The sequence below is a fragment of the Convolutriloba macropyga genome, chromosome 10, assembly GCF_964194025.1.
Source record: "Convolutriloba macropyga chromosome 10, txConMacr16.3, whole genome shotgun sequence".
NCBI classification, from domain to species: domain Eukaryota; kingdom Metazoa; phylum Xenacoelomorpha; order Acoela; family Convolutidae; genus Convolutriloba; species Convolutriloba macropyga.
The window spans coordinates 633,442-650,239 of NC_134477.1; the positions used below are offsets into that span (position 1 = coordinate 633,442).

At 37.1% G+C, this 16,798-nt stretch overlaps 1 protein-coding gene across 2 annotated transcripts in view; it reads left to right on the plus strand.

Annotated features, from left to right (window-relative positions):
* LOC142348271 (uncharacterized) overlaps positions 1 to 16,798 on the plus strand; it is an 87,872-nt gene that overhangs the window by 67,149 nt on the left and 3,925 nt on the right. The window contains exons 4-6 of one of the 2 annotated variants that reach the window (XM_075399565.1): positions 160 to 273; positions 6,421 to 6,576; positions 16,061 to 16,087. In XM_075399565.1, coding sequence (XP_075255680.1) covers positions 160 to 273; positions 6,421 to 6,576; positions 16,061 to 16,087 — 297 coding nt within the window. The remainder of the gene's footprint in view (positions 1 to 159; positions 274 to 6,420; positions 6,577 to 16,060; positions 16,088 to 16,798) is intronic. The other variant, XM_075399566.1, reaches the window with a different exon arrangement.

Sequence of the window (16,798 nt, forward strand, 5' to 3'; positions counted from 1 at the left end):
GGCAGTTGTTTTTGGTTTTCTTTGAAATCACAACTGGAAGCTAATAATTGAAAATAATAATAATAACAATATGTAATAATATTAAAATATAATCGCTAAGACTTAGTGGTAATTGAATTTACAGCTTTCATTAATTTTCCTTTTCCTTACCCTTCCTAGCTAATTGCCTGCTTACGGAGCGGTTGTGCAACCTTATTGATGTTTTGGCGAGAAAAAAGTATTGGAAGCCGTATGACAACCCACACAATACTGATCCACAGTTTCGCTTCTCATGTGAGTAATTTGCAATCAAATTTTTTCCGCGCCTTATTTTTGTAAGAAATCAGCTCAACGTGCGAAATTTATGAAAGATTTATGCTGATTGCACTGAAAACTGAAAAATGGTAGTTACTGAATAGGTTCTTAAATATTATCAGCACTTGTGAAAACTTCTTTTTTAGCAGATTCAGCGCCTTTCTTACAGAACGTCAAAACTTCTCTTGCAAAATTTCAGCAGCTTCTCAGAAGCTTCTTTTAAATTTTCAGCACTTGTGAAAATTTCAAACTCTGCGGATTCAGCGCTTTTCTTACATATGCATTTGTCTTGCTCACTATTGCCTGTAACGTAGTCAGCAAGTATGGTCCTTCATCTTTTCCGTTTCTGTTGAGCCATTAATCAATCGAAAATCTTCGTTGTTTCAAAAATTGATAATTCTTATTTTGGAAAACAGAACTTAAGGTACCTGGTTTCATTCAATCAACTGTTTTGGTTATATACTACAGCTATGATAACTGCTGTATCTTAAGAGTTGATGAAGTTCTTCTGGCACATCTCCAAATGTCTTAAAATTGACTGCTGGAGAGCAATGCTGTTCAGTCTTGCTCCGGTGTTGCTTTTATATATACAAAAGCACAAAAAAGTCAAAAACTTAAAAAAAAAACTTTGCAAATTTTCTATGGAATGCGTTGAAACTGCGTAAGGTAAGTGATTAAATTGTGTTCAAAATACTGAGAATTAAACTTTTAAGTTTGTCTGCTCGAGTGCGATTCTGTTCAGTCTTGCTCCGGCGTTGCTTATGTATATTCAGAAGCAGCAAAAATCAAAACTTTTTAAAAAATTTCCCAAAATGTCTAAGGAATGCGTTGAAAATGCCTAAAATCTGATCGTTGCCTAAAGTCTGATCGCTAAGGAGCTGTATTTTGATCATTAACGAGCTATATTCTGATCACTAACAAGCTAATGTCTGATTATTAACGAGATTACTTCTTTCGAGCGCAGCTTTTAGGATGATGATATAACAATATGTCAGAAAATTATCTCAAGTTGATTGAAAAAAAACTAAGTTCTGAGAATTTCTTGTATTTTCTAGGGGTGATTCCCTACTACCTTCTCATCAGGTCTGGGGACTCAATTATACTAATAAGATACTACTGTTTCATACATAGTGTAACTACCTACCATACATAACAAATATCACCAAAGATGGAAGAACTTTGCTTTTCAAATTGCTACTAACTTAGAGAATATTCTGCTATTTATTTATTCGAATTCCAGCATTTACATAAATGTGATTATAACATTTAAATATCTCAGTTAAGAAAATTTTTGTTACCCAAATTTCAAAAATTGGATGCGAGCCGCATTTGTAATAAGCTTTGTATTGCCGCTTTTTAACGTATAAGTGCTAAAAATTTAGGAGATTACTCGTATTATTATTATTATTATTATTATTATTATTATTATATTATTATTATTATTATTATTATTATTATTATTATTATTATTTTTATTATTATTATTATTATTATTATTATTATTATTATTATTATTATTATTATTATTATTTTTATTATTATTATTATTATTATTATTATTATTATTATTATTATTATTATTATCATCATTATTATATAAGATCCATCCACTGGAAAAAAAAATTTTCAACGTTTGTCATTGCTCTGTTACACAAATTTTGACCAAAATCCTCGACCCGGGTCAATTTCAAGCGCCCGGTTCGAGATTTCATCGCCATTTTGGCGCATTTTGTTGTACAATTTCGCTGAGTGGGCTGAAGTAATGTAAAGAAGCCACTTAAAGCGCTGGGATTAAGTAATAGGTCCATTGAATGCGCTGAAATCATGTACAAAATTCACTGAATGCGCTTAGAACATGCACAATATGGGCTGAAACTATCGAGAATGAGCTGAAAAAAGGAAATCTCATAGCATCTTCAATGTAATCTATACATAATTTCAGCGCGTTATCATTTCATACTAAGCATTTGACAAACAGTTTCAGCCCCATGTTATGTTAAAATTTTGCCTTTGAATTGAATTTTTACCCTTTTTGTTTCAATTGCGCGCCTATAACAGGAGGTTGGTGACAGAGGAAACCAGCGCTGAATCAGTCTAAAGACATTCTGTTTTTTTTTCTGGATAACCAGTGCTCTCTTCAGTTCACAAATTATACTGGCTAGTCTTGTTTTTTGAGTAACATTTACTGCATGAAAAAAATATGTTTCGCTTTAATCCCGCCAACAAGGTTTGCTTCATCTGCGCTTCAATCTTCCGCATGTCCTCTTGTAATATTTAATTTGCGTAGCAAGTCGTAACCACTGAGCTAAATGGGCTTTGTGTTAATCAACTGTAAGCTAGCTTAAGAGTAAAGAACGTGTATATTACTACAGTATGACTTTATGCTGCTGAGACTTAGCTTTGGCGAAAGAGTAATTATAAGACTATACAGTCAAAAACATCTTAAGAAACTTTCCAAACTGTCTAAGAAATGCGCTAAAAATGCGTAAGGTAAGTGATTAAATTGTGCTCAAAAAATTGATAATTAAGTTTTAAGTTTGTCTGCTCGAGTGTGATTCTGTTCAGTCGTGCTCCAGCGTTGCTTCTGTATATACAGAAGCAGAAAAAACATCAAAGTCTTTTGAAAAATTTTTCCAAACTGTCTAAGGAATGCGTTGAAAATGCCTAAAATCTGATCGTTGCCTAAAGTCTGAATGTTAACGAGCTATATCCTGATCATTAACGAGCTAAAGTCTGATTATTAATGAGAATACTTCTTTTGAGCGCATCTTTTAGGATGATGACATAACACTATGTCGGAAAATTATCTCAAGTTGATTGAAAAACTAAGTTGTGAGACTTTCTTTTATTTTCTAGTGGTGATTCCCTTCTCCTTTCCCATCCGGGCTGGGAATCAATTATACTAAAAAGATACTACTGTTTCATACATACAGTACATACATATCATTAATAACAAATATCACCTAAAATAGAAGAACTTTGCTTTTCAAATTGCCATTTAAATTAGAGAATAATCTGCTTTTTATTTATTTAAATTCCAGCATTTTCAAAAATATGAATATAACATAAGAACTACTCAGTTAAAAGAATTTTCCGTTACCCAAATTTCAGAAAACGGATGCGAGAGGCATTTGCAAAAAGCTTTGTAGTGACGCTTTATAACATATAAGTGCTGAAAATACAGGAGATTGCTCGTATTATAATATGGGATTCAACCACTGAAAAAAAAATGTTTCAGTTTTTTTCATTGCTCTGTTACACACGTTTTGACCAAAATTCTTGACCCGTTTCAATTTAAAGCGCCCGGGTCGAGAATTTATCACATTTTCGGCGCATTTTGTTGTAAAATTACGCTGAGTGCTCTGAAGTTATGTAAGAAATCCATTGAATGCGCTGAAACCATGTATAAAATTCACTGAATGCGCTGAAAACATGCAAGATATGCGCTGAATGCGTTAAAATTATGTAGGAAATGCACTGAACGCGTTGAAAGGCGCTGGATCTATTGAGATTGAGCTGAAAAAATGAAATCTCAAAGCATCTTCAATGCAATCCCCTTTTTGTTTCAATTGCGCGCCAATAACAGGAGGTTGGTGACAGAGGAAATCAGCGCTGAATCTGTCTAAAGACATTATGTTTTTCTCTTGATAACCAGTACTCTCTTCAGTTCACAATTTATATTGGCTAGTCTTTATTTTTGAGTAACCTTTACTGCATGAAAAATGTTAGGTTCTGCTTTAATCCGGCCAACAAGGTTTGCTTTATATGCGCTTCAATCTTCCGCGTGGCCTCTTGTAATATTTAATTTGCGTAGCAAGTCGTAACCACTGAGCTAAGTGGGCTTTGTGGTAATCACCTACAAGCTAGCTTATGAGTAAAGAAGTCTGAAAGCTTAAGAGTTCTGAAGAGTCAAATACAGTATCTACTAAAGCAGAAGAAAAGGTTTGGGACAGTTTTCATTTGAAATGGCGTTATGCTAAGGAACAAAGTGTGTCTTGTGATAGAAGTCAAGATATATCCGGCTGGATAGAAGACTTTCCTGAGTGAAATAAAACATCAGAGAAATGATAATGTTCTTGAATCAAATCTTTGCTATTTGAGATATCAAATATGTTAGTATCACAGAATGGCCCGAGTTTGTAAGCGTTGTCCTTAAACAGAGGAATGAAAACGCGATAAGAAAAAATGGCGTTACCCGTCTCACATTCAAGAGCAAGCGGACTTGCTGAGGGAACGGTCCAAACAGTGAAACTGGCTATTCAAGCCTGGAGACCGAAGGTAAAGTTGTCAAACAAGCAGTTCACCAACAGTTCCGCCCGTCTATTTTTATTCGCCAGGCAATGAGAACTTCATTTAAGCAGCCGGAGTTTTCACAAAAGACTGTGCTTTTTAGTGACAGCTAAAATGCACGACTGGAACCTGATGACATCAAGACTGAATATCTTGATCAGCAATCTTTTGACTCACAAGATGAGAGCAGTTTTACAACATATACGTGTCCTCACTGAATTCCACTGAAGAAACTTCATTCACTGGATGGAAAATCCATCAGGGATCCTGGGAACTTTGAGCAGACAAAAGAAACAGTCAGTAAGATTTGGGGAAGCCATCTCTAAGAATTTGCTTAATAAAGGAGGGGAAGTTATATATCGCAAAGTAGAGAGGCTTAAGAGTTTAAGTTGAAACTTCATTAAATAAAAACAATTTTTTTACTTGATGCTGACGAAGTGATATTTTTGAAGCACAGTTTCTCATTTGAACCGAATCTATGATTTATTTTCGTTATAAACCACAACTCTATCACCATTCGTAAACAGTAAGTTTGGGCGACAAATGCGACAATTTCGCCATTAATGATGATCATAAACCAGTTCACCTATCCTCTCTGTAGAATTCAATGACACGTTCTCAGGTTAGGAAAACAATGTGCAAGAAACTGTACCATTGATTGCAAAATAGGGCAAAGGGAGAAATTTGTTCATACTGAATGTGTAAATAAACCTAAGTCACCAAATCTATATCCAGAGGTTCCTGTAACCTTTCATAAAGATACAGGCTGCAAATGCCTGTGCTGTTAATTTTAGTACAATTAGGCCATTTTTTAATTCAATGAGTATAAATCAAAATTTTTGTTACTCGTGCTCGCGACCACAGCAGTTCGGTTTCCAACATAGAAAACTTTGGTTTGTGCGGTTTGAAACCATAGTAAAATACTGGAAAACTACTTTATTTAATTGGTTACATTTCATCATATCAAAACTCTGTGGACGTGAAATAATCTTAAGATTTTCCATCAAATCATCCTGTTTGTTACATCTTTATTAATGGAAGAGTAGCGAATTTATGTTTTTCCCAATGAACTGAGGATAACAAAATAAAATTTTAATTCTCTCTAATATCTCCGGGAAAGTTGTTCAGAACCCTGCAAACAGATTGACAGCATTATGTCCAATGTGATATAAACAAGAAACAAATGTTCCTATGGAAAAAAATGACACAATTTCTGCTCCAAATCAAACATAGCTACACCTGTGTTTTAAACCAAATAGAACTTTTTTCTTCTCGTCAAACGAACAGGAGTTTAATAAAAACAAACATAAAACAAACGTAAGCTTTATCATCGATCGTACCGAACGTTTCATTACAAACGCGTGGAACCGACAAAAACCGCATACTTCGAAGATTTCTCATTAATTTTTGTCATTTTTGTTCACTCCTCTCAGGTATGGTGACACTTTTTGCTATTTGCATACGTATCCCGTACCTAACCCTCAGCCGAATTCAGTTCTGAGTCAGAGTCTAATTCAGGTCACATTTTGCTCTGAATTTGTCTGATTCAGAGCTAATTCACTGATTCATTCTGAATTATCTTCTGATTCAGAAGAATACAGAATACTTTCTCTGAATTTTGCTCTGATTCAGAGAAATTCAGAAATAACTTCACAATTTGTTCTGAAATCCTTCTGAATCAGTACTAAAGCATTAAATTTCTCTGAAAATATTCTGAATCAGTATATATACTTGAAATTTCTCTGAAAAAGTTCTAAATCAGTACTGATATTCACTGAACTTTAGGTACGGGTAGAGGTCTATATCGGGTTATTGATGTTGATTGCATTCGCTAAGGTTGTGTGGAGCAGGGTGGAAAGGGACTTGCTTCTCTTGATTACGCAGAGGAAGAAGTTTTTTTGTGTGGAGATCATATTTGCGTGAACAGTAGCTCTGTGTGCGATGGACGCATTGACTGTCACAACGGGGCAGACGAGCATCATGATTGTCCAGGTAACTCAGCCCTAGGATCCCCCCTCCATTTCACCCTAATTGATAAATATTTGGTTATTAAACCTATTAAATTGTTTCTTTTTTGGGCCAAAACATCAAAGAACCCCCGGGTCGAGGTGTCACCGCTAAAAATTGTTAAAATTAATATTTGAATAAAAAAGTACGATTTGCGCTCAATGTGATGAATGCGGCAAAAAAAACTTTTCAGCGGTGAAAAATTTTTAATCGGCGCTTAATCGGTGAGACAAAATGTTTCACCGCTTCCGGCAGAATGCGGTTGAAAAAAATTTACAATGCTACCAAAACTTTTTCACCGCTAAATTGCAAATTCTACAAATATTTACCGCTAAATTCAATGCTGATCTTGAATTCACATCAATATTGAAGTAAGAAATATCATTGAAGTAAGTCACAGATGGCGCAAGGAAACCGCAAATTTCACCGCTAAAAACTGCAAAATTACAAAAATTCACCACATTCAACGCTAAAAGATGTGGGCGTTTTGCAGTGAAAATTTTTTTCACCGCAATTCTCCGCTCTTTCAACGAACGAAAAAGTCAGCAGTCTGAAAAGTTACACAATGGCAAAGCTGCCTATTGACTTTTGTTTGATTTGATCTCTACATTGGTCCGACCAAAAAAAATTTTTAACAAAAAAATTTGAAACCAAAAGAAGGGGTTAGAATCTTTCAAAAATAAATACTTTCAAAATCTTTCAAAAAATTGTTTGTGTTACTTTGTTGCTCACTTACGCTGTAAAAGTCGTTCATCAATTCATTGGTACGACCAAAAGCCGTTGTTAAGTTTTGCTCGCATTTAAGGAGAGAAAAGCGAATACATCTTTTAACTTTTCCTGGAAAACTAATTCAAAAATTTGAAATTTGTTCAAATTACTACTCACATCTAGTAAGGGTGACTGATCTGTGCGGTGTTCCGCCTTAAGTTAACATTGAATCAAGGTATTCCGCTTGCTTCACTGACGCCAGTGTTGACGGTGTTTTGGTAAAGAAACTTGAATTATATTTCCTTTGACCCGTTGCGCCTGGGCTACCGTTTCGCCACTGTTGCTCCTTGGCAGGTTCTTTGCAATTGTCTCCCCAATACCCTGATTTTTGCATTCAAAGCCGTAGGTTGCATGGTTCTGTTCTGCATTGCTGTCAGGCGGTTTGTATTCTGCTTTGTGTTTTCTGTTTTTGGACTGTTGACTGTGCTGGGGGTCTTTATTGTCCGTTGGGGTCCTTGGTCTTTACGGTTGATTCGTGGTCTTTGCCTTTGCCTTGAGGTTGCACGTTCGAGCTTGGTTAGGGGATTATTTGGTCAGCAGAAAAAAATGTGCGATGTTCCGCCTTCAGTTAAAATTGAATTTGGGGGTTTGGTGGGGCAGCGGAATTCAGAGATTACAGCTAGTATGCTTGCTTCACTGACGTAATTTTTGGCGATAGTTCAAAAAATATCCTTGAGTTATATTTCCTTTGGCACGATGCGCCCGGGTTACCCTTTGCCAACTGTTGCTCCTTGGCAAGATTGGCTTCACAACTCTTCTTTTGCTTCGGTTAAAAACTCATCCATTTCCTAAACATTGAATTACATCTCTTTAATGAACATCATGACTGTGGTTTTTCAAAGTTACAGTTTTTAGCACGTGTTTTCTGGTACACTCCACCCCATATTTGGGCACCAAAATAAGAGTGCGTGCAGACGATTAGTTGTTTTTGAAGTCCGTTTGAAGTAGCTCTTCGTCGTCTTGTCGTGCTCTCTTTTGCTCGGTCGTTGCTTTTAATGTAGCCCAACTGGATATTCTTGCTTCAGCTGCTGATGATTCCGTTGAAAATGTTGTATTGAGTTTTTTCCTCGATAAAACGCTGATCCTGAAGCTATGGACTCGTCCATTTCTACAATTTTTTTCTGACCTGAATTTGATGATGTCTCCTGTTGATTAACATGCTGAATGCTGTTCGAAAAATGCTGCTTCTGCTGACGTAATTCTTATTGAATGGTTTGTTGTTGTCGTAAAATTTCTGTCAAGGTCGGTGTTGTCCGTATTGTTCCTCTGTACTGGTTGTTAACATGCTGCTTTTAGTGTTATTTGAAAAATGTATGCTAGAATTTTGAATGGATATTTGTACTGATTGAGTTTGATTGTTTACAGTTGTAGTTGTTATAAATCGGCTTGTCTATTGGCTGATTGACAGATGTCAAATACTGAATAACTTCTGGAAGGTTGTTCTGAGATGTTCCTTGAAAATTTCGGGTTCACAACCTGATGCTCCCCGTCTTTGCTGCCTTACCTAACCTACCAATACCTTGTACTTATTGCCTTCCTTTTACCTGCTTTCCCGATACTACATTTCGCCAGAATACCAAATATTCTGTAATAATTTTGTACCTCTGGTGTTTGGTTTACAATAAGCTGTTTGGTGTCATCCACTTGTTCAAAATAATGTTATCCTGTCGGTTTAAATCTCTAATGTTAACCTGTCGGTTCAAATCAAATTGCTGTTTTGCAATTAGCTGATTAACTGTTCATTTGAGTTCCAGAACCTACCTGATGTCTATCCATAATTTGTTTTCTTTTTAAACCTACCTACCTTCATTTCCCGTTTGGAAGTATTTCCCCAAGGTACGATAAGCTTCACTATTTTTAGTAGCCTCATGATTTAACTATTGAATTAAACCGGAACGTTCCTTCAAATTGATAGCCCACTAAACTAATCTTTGAAATTTTCATCTCCCACGTTAACCAAAACCCATATTTGATATCAAGTTTGTTTTCACAATGTTTTCAAACTTTCGTTACCGATTTAATTTTGATAACATCTATGATGATTTGTTGCTGATCAAAATAAGTTTAATAGCTCGTTTACAAAACCCCCTCTTGATGTTTTAACCAGGCAAAACCTTAACACATGATTCTTACCGTTATTAACTTTTTGCACCCTACCTACCGGCCGAATACCCCTTAGTGTGTTGTTTTCTAGTATCCATATCAATTCCCCTGCTTCTATCCCTTCTACTGTTGAATGCCATTTTCAATGTTGTCTTAGCTTTGGCAGATATTCCTTCAAATAACTTGTTCAATATTCTCTCATGATACTGTCGACATTGTCCACAGTTTTCTAAGGTTGCCGCGATTAGTAGTATATGATGGCAGTACTTTTGTAATTCCTGTCAAAAAATGTCCTGGCGTTGGGCTTTTGATATCGCGTATGTCACTGATATCAGAGGCCTGCTGTTGAGTAGATTTGGCAAGAAAAGGTCGAGAAACTGTCTTCCTAGAGTTTCCTAGAACCATCAAAGTTGAAGTAGAACTGCTCGCTCTTCCTGATAAAGTGCTCTCATGATCAATCAATATGTGGTTGCTCCTGGTTGAATAATTTTCCATGCAATCTTTATCGAATCTGCGTATTTCTCGATCTGTGTAGTTGTGAAGCTGCTTTCCTCGATAGTGTTTGCCGAACTGCTGAAACATAAAGCGCTGTCGCTGTGAGTTATTTCCAGTAGTCCTCGATGACTGACGAATCTTCGGAAAGCATAAGGCATGATTCCTCTTGCAAGTTTCTGGTCATTTCGATATGCACGACTCATATCGTCGGACTGGTGAACAAACAAAAGTAAACTTTCATGGCTGTGTTAATCTGGCTGTAGAATTTATAATGCCCGAGAAAGTGTACTCCGGTTTCCTTGAAAGCTATATGTTTGACTGAGAATCGTAATTCCAAAGGTTTGATATCTGAGGCTGACTGGTGAGTTGTCTCTGTGGTCTGCTTTCTTAGGATCTGTTTGATATCTTCTTCATTACTGTTTTGCATTTAGGAAACCAATAGTTCAACTGAGTTCTGCGTTTTTGCTGTTCAACTCCACATGAATGTTAATGTGTAGCAATTCCAGGAAAACAAGAATTATCTATTTCTTGCCGTCTAGGATTATTAGCCTCTTCGTTGCTGTTGAAATTGGTGCGTTGGCTATTCAGCTGCTTTAGCGAACGATTCCATATTCGTCTATTGATCGTGTCAACTGAATTGATCACTCTTGTTTGGACTTGTCTTGTCGCGTGTTTTTTGATTGACATTCTCATCGAATGGTTGTTGCTGAGATAGACAGAAAGGAAAAATCTCTGCGTCTATGATCCGTTGGTCTTGTTTTCTTGTTTTGTTTTGGAGATTTTTCATTTTGATAACGACGGCTCTGAGTTTCGACCATTGGCTCAAACTGTTGGCATCAATAGGTTTCTTCTCAATTGGCCGTCGTCATGTTCCCTGAAACTTTCGTTCTGCTTTGTTCAAAAAAATTTATTCAGGTTGTTATCCGTCTGTTGTCCGTTGTTGCTAGAACGTAAAAAAAACTGTAGTCCCCGTTACCCAAGAAAATTTTCAGTCTGTTATTGTAAGTCCCCTCGTTCCTTGATCAGCTGGGCTGAGGGTTGGTGGGCTGGTGTTGAGGCATTCCCACAGATAAGCGCTTGTGAGCTCACTTATTTCAGCTATTCGGTTTCCGATGTACATGTTGTGTTTATCTTGATGTTTCAATGAACGGTCCAGATGTCAATCCAAAGAAAGATTTTGTCAATCCATTTCATCCTCGATCGTTTTCTTCAACCCTGCTGCATTAAGTGTTGCATGCAGTTCTAGTCTGGGGATTGTTGTTTGACGTAAGGATGCCATTCTTGTTTTTTTAATATATAAACGTATTGCTTTTTCTTGATTTCTGGTTGTCTTGGTGTATGCTGCTGCCGCTGTTGCTTCATATGGTGAGCCGCAGAAAAGATGAAGTTCCATTGTGTCCACAATTGCTGTACCACCTACCAACCTGTTTACCTCTACTGTACATAACAGTTACGCTTCCTGTGTGTTTTCCTTGGTGGCCTTTCCATCGTCTCCACTTATGGCTTTGTCCCATATGTGTCCAGGTTTCCACGGTTCTTCATATTAGATTTTGGCTCGGAAAATTATTTTTTACTTCAAGCTCCAGTGAATTCCAAGTACTCTTTGTTGAAAACTGTTTACTGATCAGCTCTTCGACTGCTTTGCATATATAATCTTGCATCTGCTGACAAAATTCACGGCTGTTGCTGCATCTTTTTGTAAGATTGAGTTTACTTTTTTTCAGAGTATCCTTGACATCCTTGGCTGTAGTGAAAACGAAAATTGCGGTGGCGTCGCTGAAAGATGCAACAATGGCATCCATGTAGAAAGCCCGCTAAATGGTCTCTACGGTGAGTGATGTTCGATGTCTTCTGTGGCTGTCTGTTGAAAAACAAAACTTGCACAAGCTGGTTATTCCGTGGCTCCAAAGATGTGTCTTTGGTATTTGTACATCTCTAATTCTGAGCTTTTGGTTTGCCTCCACACGATTTGCAGATATTATTGGTCCTGCTGTCGTACTCCAGTTTGCATAAACAATGCTTCGAGGTCTCTCTCTCTCTCTCTCTCTCTTTCTCTCTCTCTCTCTCCCTCTCTCTGTCTGGTTGGCGATGCTCCCTGTCGGACTCGTAAATAAATTCCAAGCATAATACCGAGGAGGGCAGGTCCAGCTAAGAGTTTGCCATTAATGCTTGTTACGCTTAGTGGTGCCCTGGAATTGCAGATTCTCCGTATCTTGTCGGGTTTGTTTAGGCAGGCAAGACCATAGTGTGGTCTATAACATCCTGTTTCTTTCTGTTGATGGAAAAGGTACCTTTGCAATGTAGCTTTTTTCTAGTCCTGCTTGAATGTCGTCATTACATTTCTTTTACTGTTATGGTTTCTCCGTAGTCTGTTTACAAGTTGATTTAGATGAATCAAGGCTTGCAACCGGTTGTCTGGTAAAAGGCTGTTATCTTTCCAGAGAAGTGCCATTTCGTTAAGTCCATCTGTTTGTCTCACGCATGTTGACTAATAAGTACCTTGTTAGCTGACAAAAACTCTGGATCAGTCGATTTGCTTCGGATTCCAATGTATTGCCTCTGCTTTCTACCAATCGGAAACTTTGTCGTTGAGGTCATTGTTTTGTTCGAGGCAATTGCTGCAAATTAAACAGTATGATGTTCAGAATTTTGCGTTCTTTTGTCATCCATTGCTCTTTGAGGTCCAGAAATAGTCCAACCAAGTTTTTAAATAATTGCCCTTGGTGCTGATGGTGGTGCTTGTTCCCCTCTGTTTGGCGAGATGACGTTAAGGTTTTCTTGTCCAATCAATACTGGGACTTGTAGATTATCCAGAGCTGGCATATTGACATGTATAAGATGGCCTAAATATCTGGCAATGTCTCACGGATGCTCCATCAACTTTTGAGAATGGATGTTTCCCTCAACATAAATCTGTTTGAGGTTGTAGCTTTCGTCGTTTTCCAAACTTGAAATTTCTGTTGAAGTTGTCTAACATGTATTTGTGTCAGTTCCGTTAGTTCCTTCCAAGACAAATTGTTGACGTGTCTCTTTCTGTAGGCGTAATTCTGGCATGGCTTAGAGAAGATTTGTTGTTTTTGTCGGTGCCGCCGTGTCCTTTGTTGTTATTTTAACGTTGCTGTTGATGACTGTAAAATAGTCGCCCTTTCTTTCCGAGTTGTTCAGTTGAGAGTTTATTTGATGAGGTCAGTGTTCGTCCGTGTCTACTATTGGCACCGTATAGTATAGCGTTGCGTCACTGTCCGCATCTTGCTCCCTGTATTTAGAGTTTGAAGGACATTTGTTGGCTCAATGGTTTGCTCCCAAACAGGTTTCGCAAAGGTTCAACTGATAAACAGTTTACAGACTTTAATCTGCTATCTTTGTTTGATCGATGTTTGCTGTTGTCTAGTTGCTCTTTTATTTGATGTTGTTGTTGGTTGTTCAGATAGCCTCTGTCGAAATGGCTGTTGTCTTGTGTGTTGAAGTTTGTTGTAATGTTCTTTTGCGAAGTGTGATTCTGAAAATTGTTCTTCATGTCGTCAATGTTTTTCCACATGTCATCAATATCGCCGATGCACATCTCATGTTGATCTTCGTCAAGCTGTGAAATCATCTCGCAACTTGCTCTTTAAATCAAGTCGCTCACGGTTTGCAGGTTATTCGCAATTTTCTCCCCAATACCCTGATTTCTGCTTTGAAAACGGGTGGTTGCATTGTTCTGTTCTGCATTGCTGTCAGGCGGTTTGTATTCTGCTTTGTGTTTTCTCTTACTTGACCATTGATTGTGCTGGGGGTCTTTATTGTCCGGTGGGGGTCTTGGTCTTTTTTGAATTACCTCTCTATCATCCAAACTGTGACTTGGTGTTTCAAAGTTACAATTTCCAGCACGTGCCTCCTGGTACTAGATCGATATGCGGCTTTTTCAATTTAATTCTCGTAAAGCATCAATTGGGTGAATGACAGTTTTAAAATAGTACATTTTTATATAGTGAAAAGTTCAGATCTCTTCTCAAGGACTTCATTGAGAATTTAGGGGACGAAAATACTAGTCCTTCAAAAGCGGCTCCGCACGTTTATTTGTCGATTCCAGTAAAAGCGTTGTGAATGAAATACAGGGACTTTTATTGTGTGTTGTATCAAGTTTACACAGTTTTGTCTCTTTGGCACCAAACATTCGCTCCGGTCGCTCAACGTAGCGCATTATTGCCGGAAATAACAACAAAACAGAAATACGCACATTTAATTTTGTGACATGAGCACACCCAAAGTATCGCAATCTTGGTGGGAGCGAAAATGAACTCTGAAGCAAATTATCGGATAACAAAAGCAATAAATGCAGCACTGTTGTGTAAGATTGCATTTCCAACAGTACGAGACGTGATAATAGAGAGAGTTCCAAAGTTTGATACCGAGAGTCGTCTGAACACAATTTTGCGGTTCTTATCTCGAAGAGGCACCCGATCACAATGATAAGTGGCAACGGTACGAACTTCATTCGATCAGGAGTTCAAAGAGTTTACCACAGCGTGGAACAAAGAAAGAATTGAAGAACATTTATTCCAACAAGGTATCAGTTGGAATTTCAATCCACCTGTAGGAGCTCTTGTGTGGGAGCCACTGGTCAGAAATAGCAAAATACAATGTTTGAACTGTTGGGGAACCGATCTATTACTGAAGATGTTCTCTCAAACACAATGCGTCTTGTTGAGCAAACATTGAATGTGAGGCCGTTGACAACAGTCAGTTCTGACGTAAACGTTTTTCAATAGTCAAGTAATAGTCTCAGTTTCAGTTACTGTTACTAGTACAGTCATGTCATTGAATATGGAGACAAAATGGAAGAAAATAACACTATTAACATACCCATACTCAACAGTATTAGTCCTAGCAAGCGGCTTTTTTCCTATGACTCAGCAAAATATTGTTAAAACAAAGTTTCGTGAATTATAAATGACGTATTGCTGTGGTTTGCGTTTTAATTATTCCTGAGCAGTAAAATTTCACTTTGTCTTGTAATAAAATTTTTTCCTGAGCACTAAGTAATTTTTTACTGTGTCCAGTATCAGCGAACTATTGGAGCTGCAATTCAACTGTTATGAAGCTCAACTTCTGGAATTTTAACTCGTTATATTGAAACCGACTGTTTTGCAACGGTAAGAACATTGCAGATAAATAAAAACAAAAGCGAACTTCAAAAACATAATATTTGCATGAACTCAGTGGATTAACCGCCTGAACGAACTGAATGGTGTTAAGTGTTTGTCGTGGCAACCAAAAGGGAAGAGCAGCCGCTACAGTTGATCGGCGAACCCAGTCAATCGATTAGAACCTTCTGTCTAATCTATCTGGAGAATTACAAAACTAAATTTTAAACGAGGTCATCCGTATGGAATCAAGCAGCTGCCTTTTGCAAAACAATTTTGCTCCTTCACGAAGTCACAGCATCCTGGATAGGCTGACTAAAACCTGCTACAAGAAGACTACACTACTATAGAGAACGCGATGGGCCGCCCAGCAAGTCAAAAAATCTGTTAACAGATACAAAAAAACTAACAACCACCTTCAACATCTCCTTGAAAAACTTAGTGTATTGCATAGAGGAGATCAACAAAAACATAGAGGAGATCAAAAAGAACTCTTCAACAAATTAAACGTCGTATGCTAACCATATTTTCACTAACACAAAAATATGTCAAATCAACATAGTCATTCAACCGTGGTAGCGTCTGAAGCAAAATCACCGGAAATTGATTCATTGAACATAATGAAGATAGGCATTAATCACGGCATCTTAACTATAAACATCGCCCATCAAGTTGTAGACATGGAGTAGGTGAGACGTTCGAATCCCTCTCCGGAAATTTGAATGCGGTGAAAATAAAAATTATACCGCATTCACTGCTTTTCACCGCAAGGTACAAAATTACATAGCAATGTACACCTCAATGTACCACAATGTCACAGCTTTTTGTACAAAATTGGCGGTGAAATAAAAGCTACTTTCGGCTGCTTTATCTCACATATTTTTCCGATTTCTCCTCGACCCAGGTGAACGACTTGCAAAAGGCCTATTGTTTTCAATTAAATTCCTGGAATTCTTGAAATCAACAGTTTTGTTTAGGTATTCGAGGTGATCCTAAATGTCCACGTGAGTTGTTTATTCTACTTTTATCTCAACATATTTCAGATCTGCATTACAGTTTCAATGGACGATCTCAAAAGAACACGTAAACAACTCAAAAAATTTAGCTAAGGTGCTTCACACCCTATTTTTTATGTGTAATGGGAACAGCCGAAATGGCCAATAAAAACATCCCTTCATTTATACTTCTATGTGACAATTGAAATTGTATGCAACTTTAAAGCCTTCTTTTTAAAGCCTCAAAGTAATAAGAGCTAAGTCTACTTATTTTTGCGCGTATCCTTAACTAGCTCTGAGACTAACCGACTCAAATATTACTGAAGTTCAATTATAACAGTGCAATTTATTGTTGTTTTTGCATGATTAGCATATCGGATATACTTTGGAGTTCTTCTGAATGCGTCATTAGAATTACGTTTTTCTGGTGTTTAAATCCTGTAAAGAAATGGCCAAAAGGTCAATTCTCAAGTAAAAGAAGTTTTCTTTTGCGCTAACATTATTCAGGTGATTCCAGTTTTTTGAAAAATTGAAAATGATTTTTTTAATGAATATAAAATCTTATTGCGTTTTTCGAACAAATTTCAAGGATTCTTTGGAAAAGTTTTTTGATTTAAAAAAATGGGATTTGATTTTTAAGGCAGACCCTGGAGGACTCTTTTTAAAGCCTTTAAGTAAAAAAGAGTTAATTTTACTTGTTTTTTCCGCTTATACTTAACT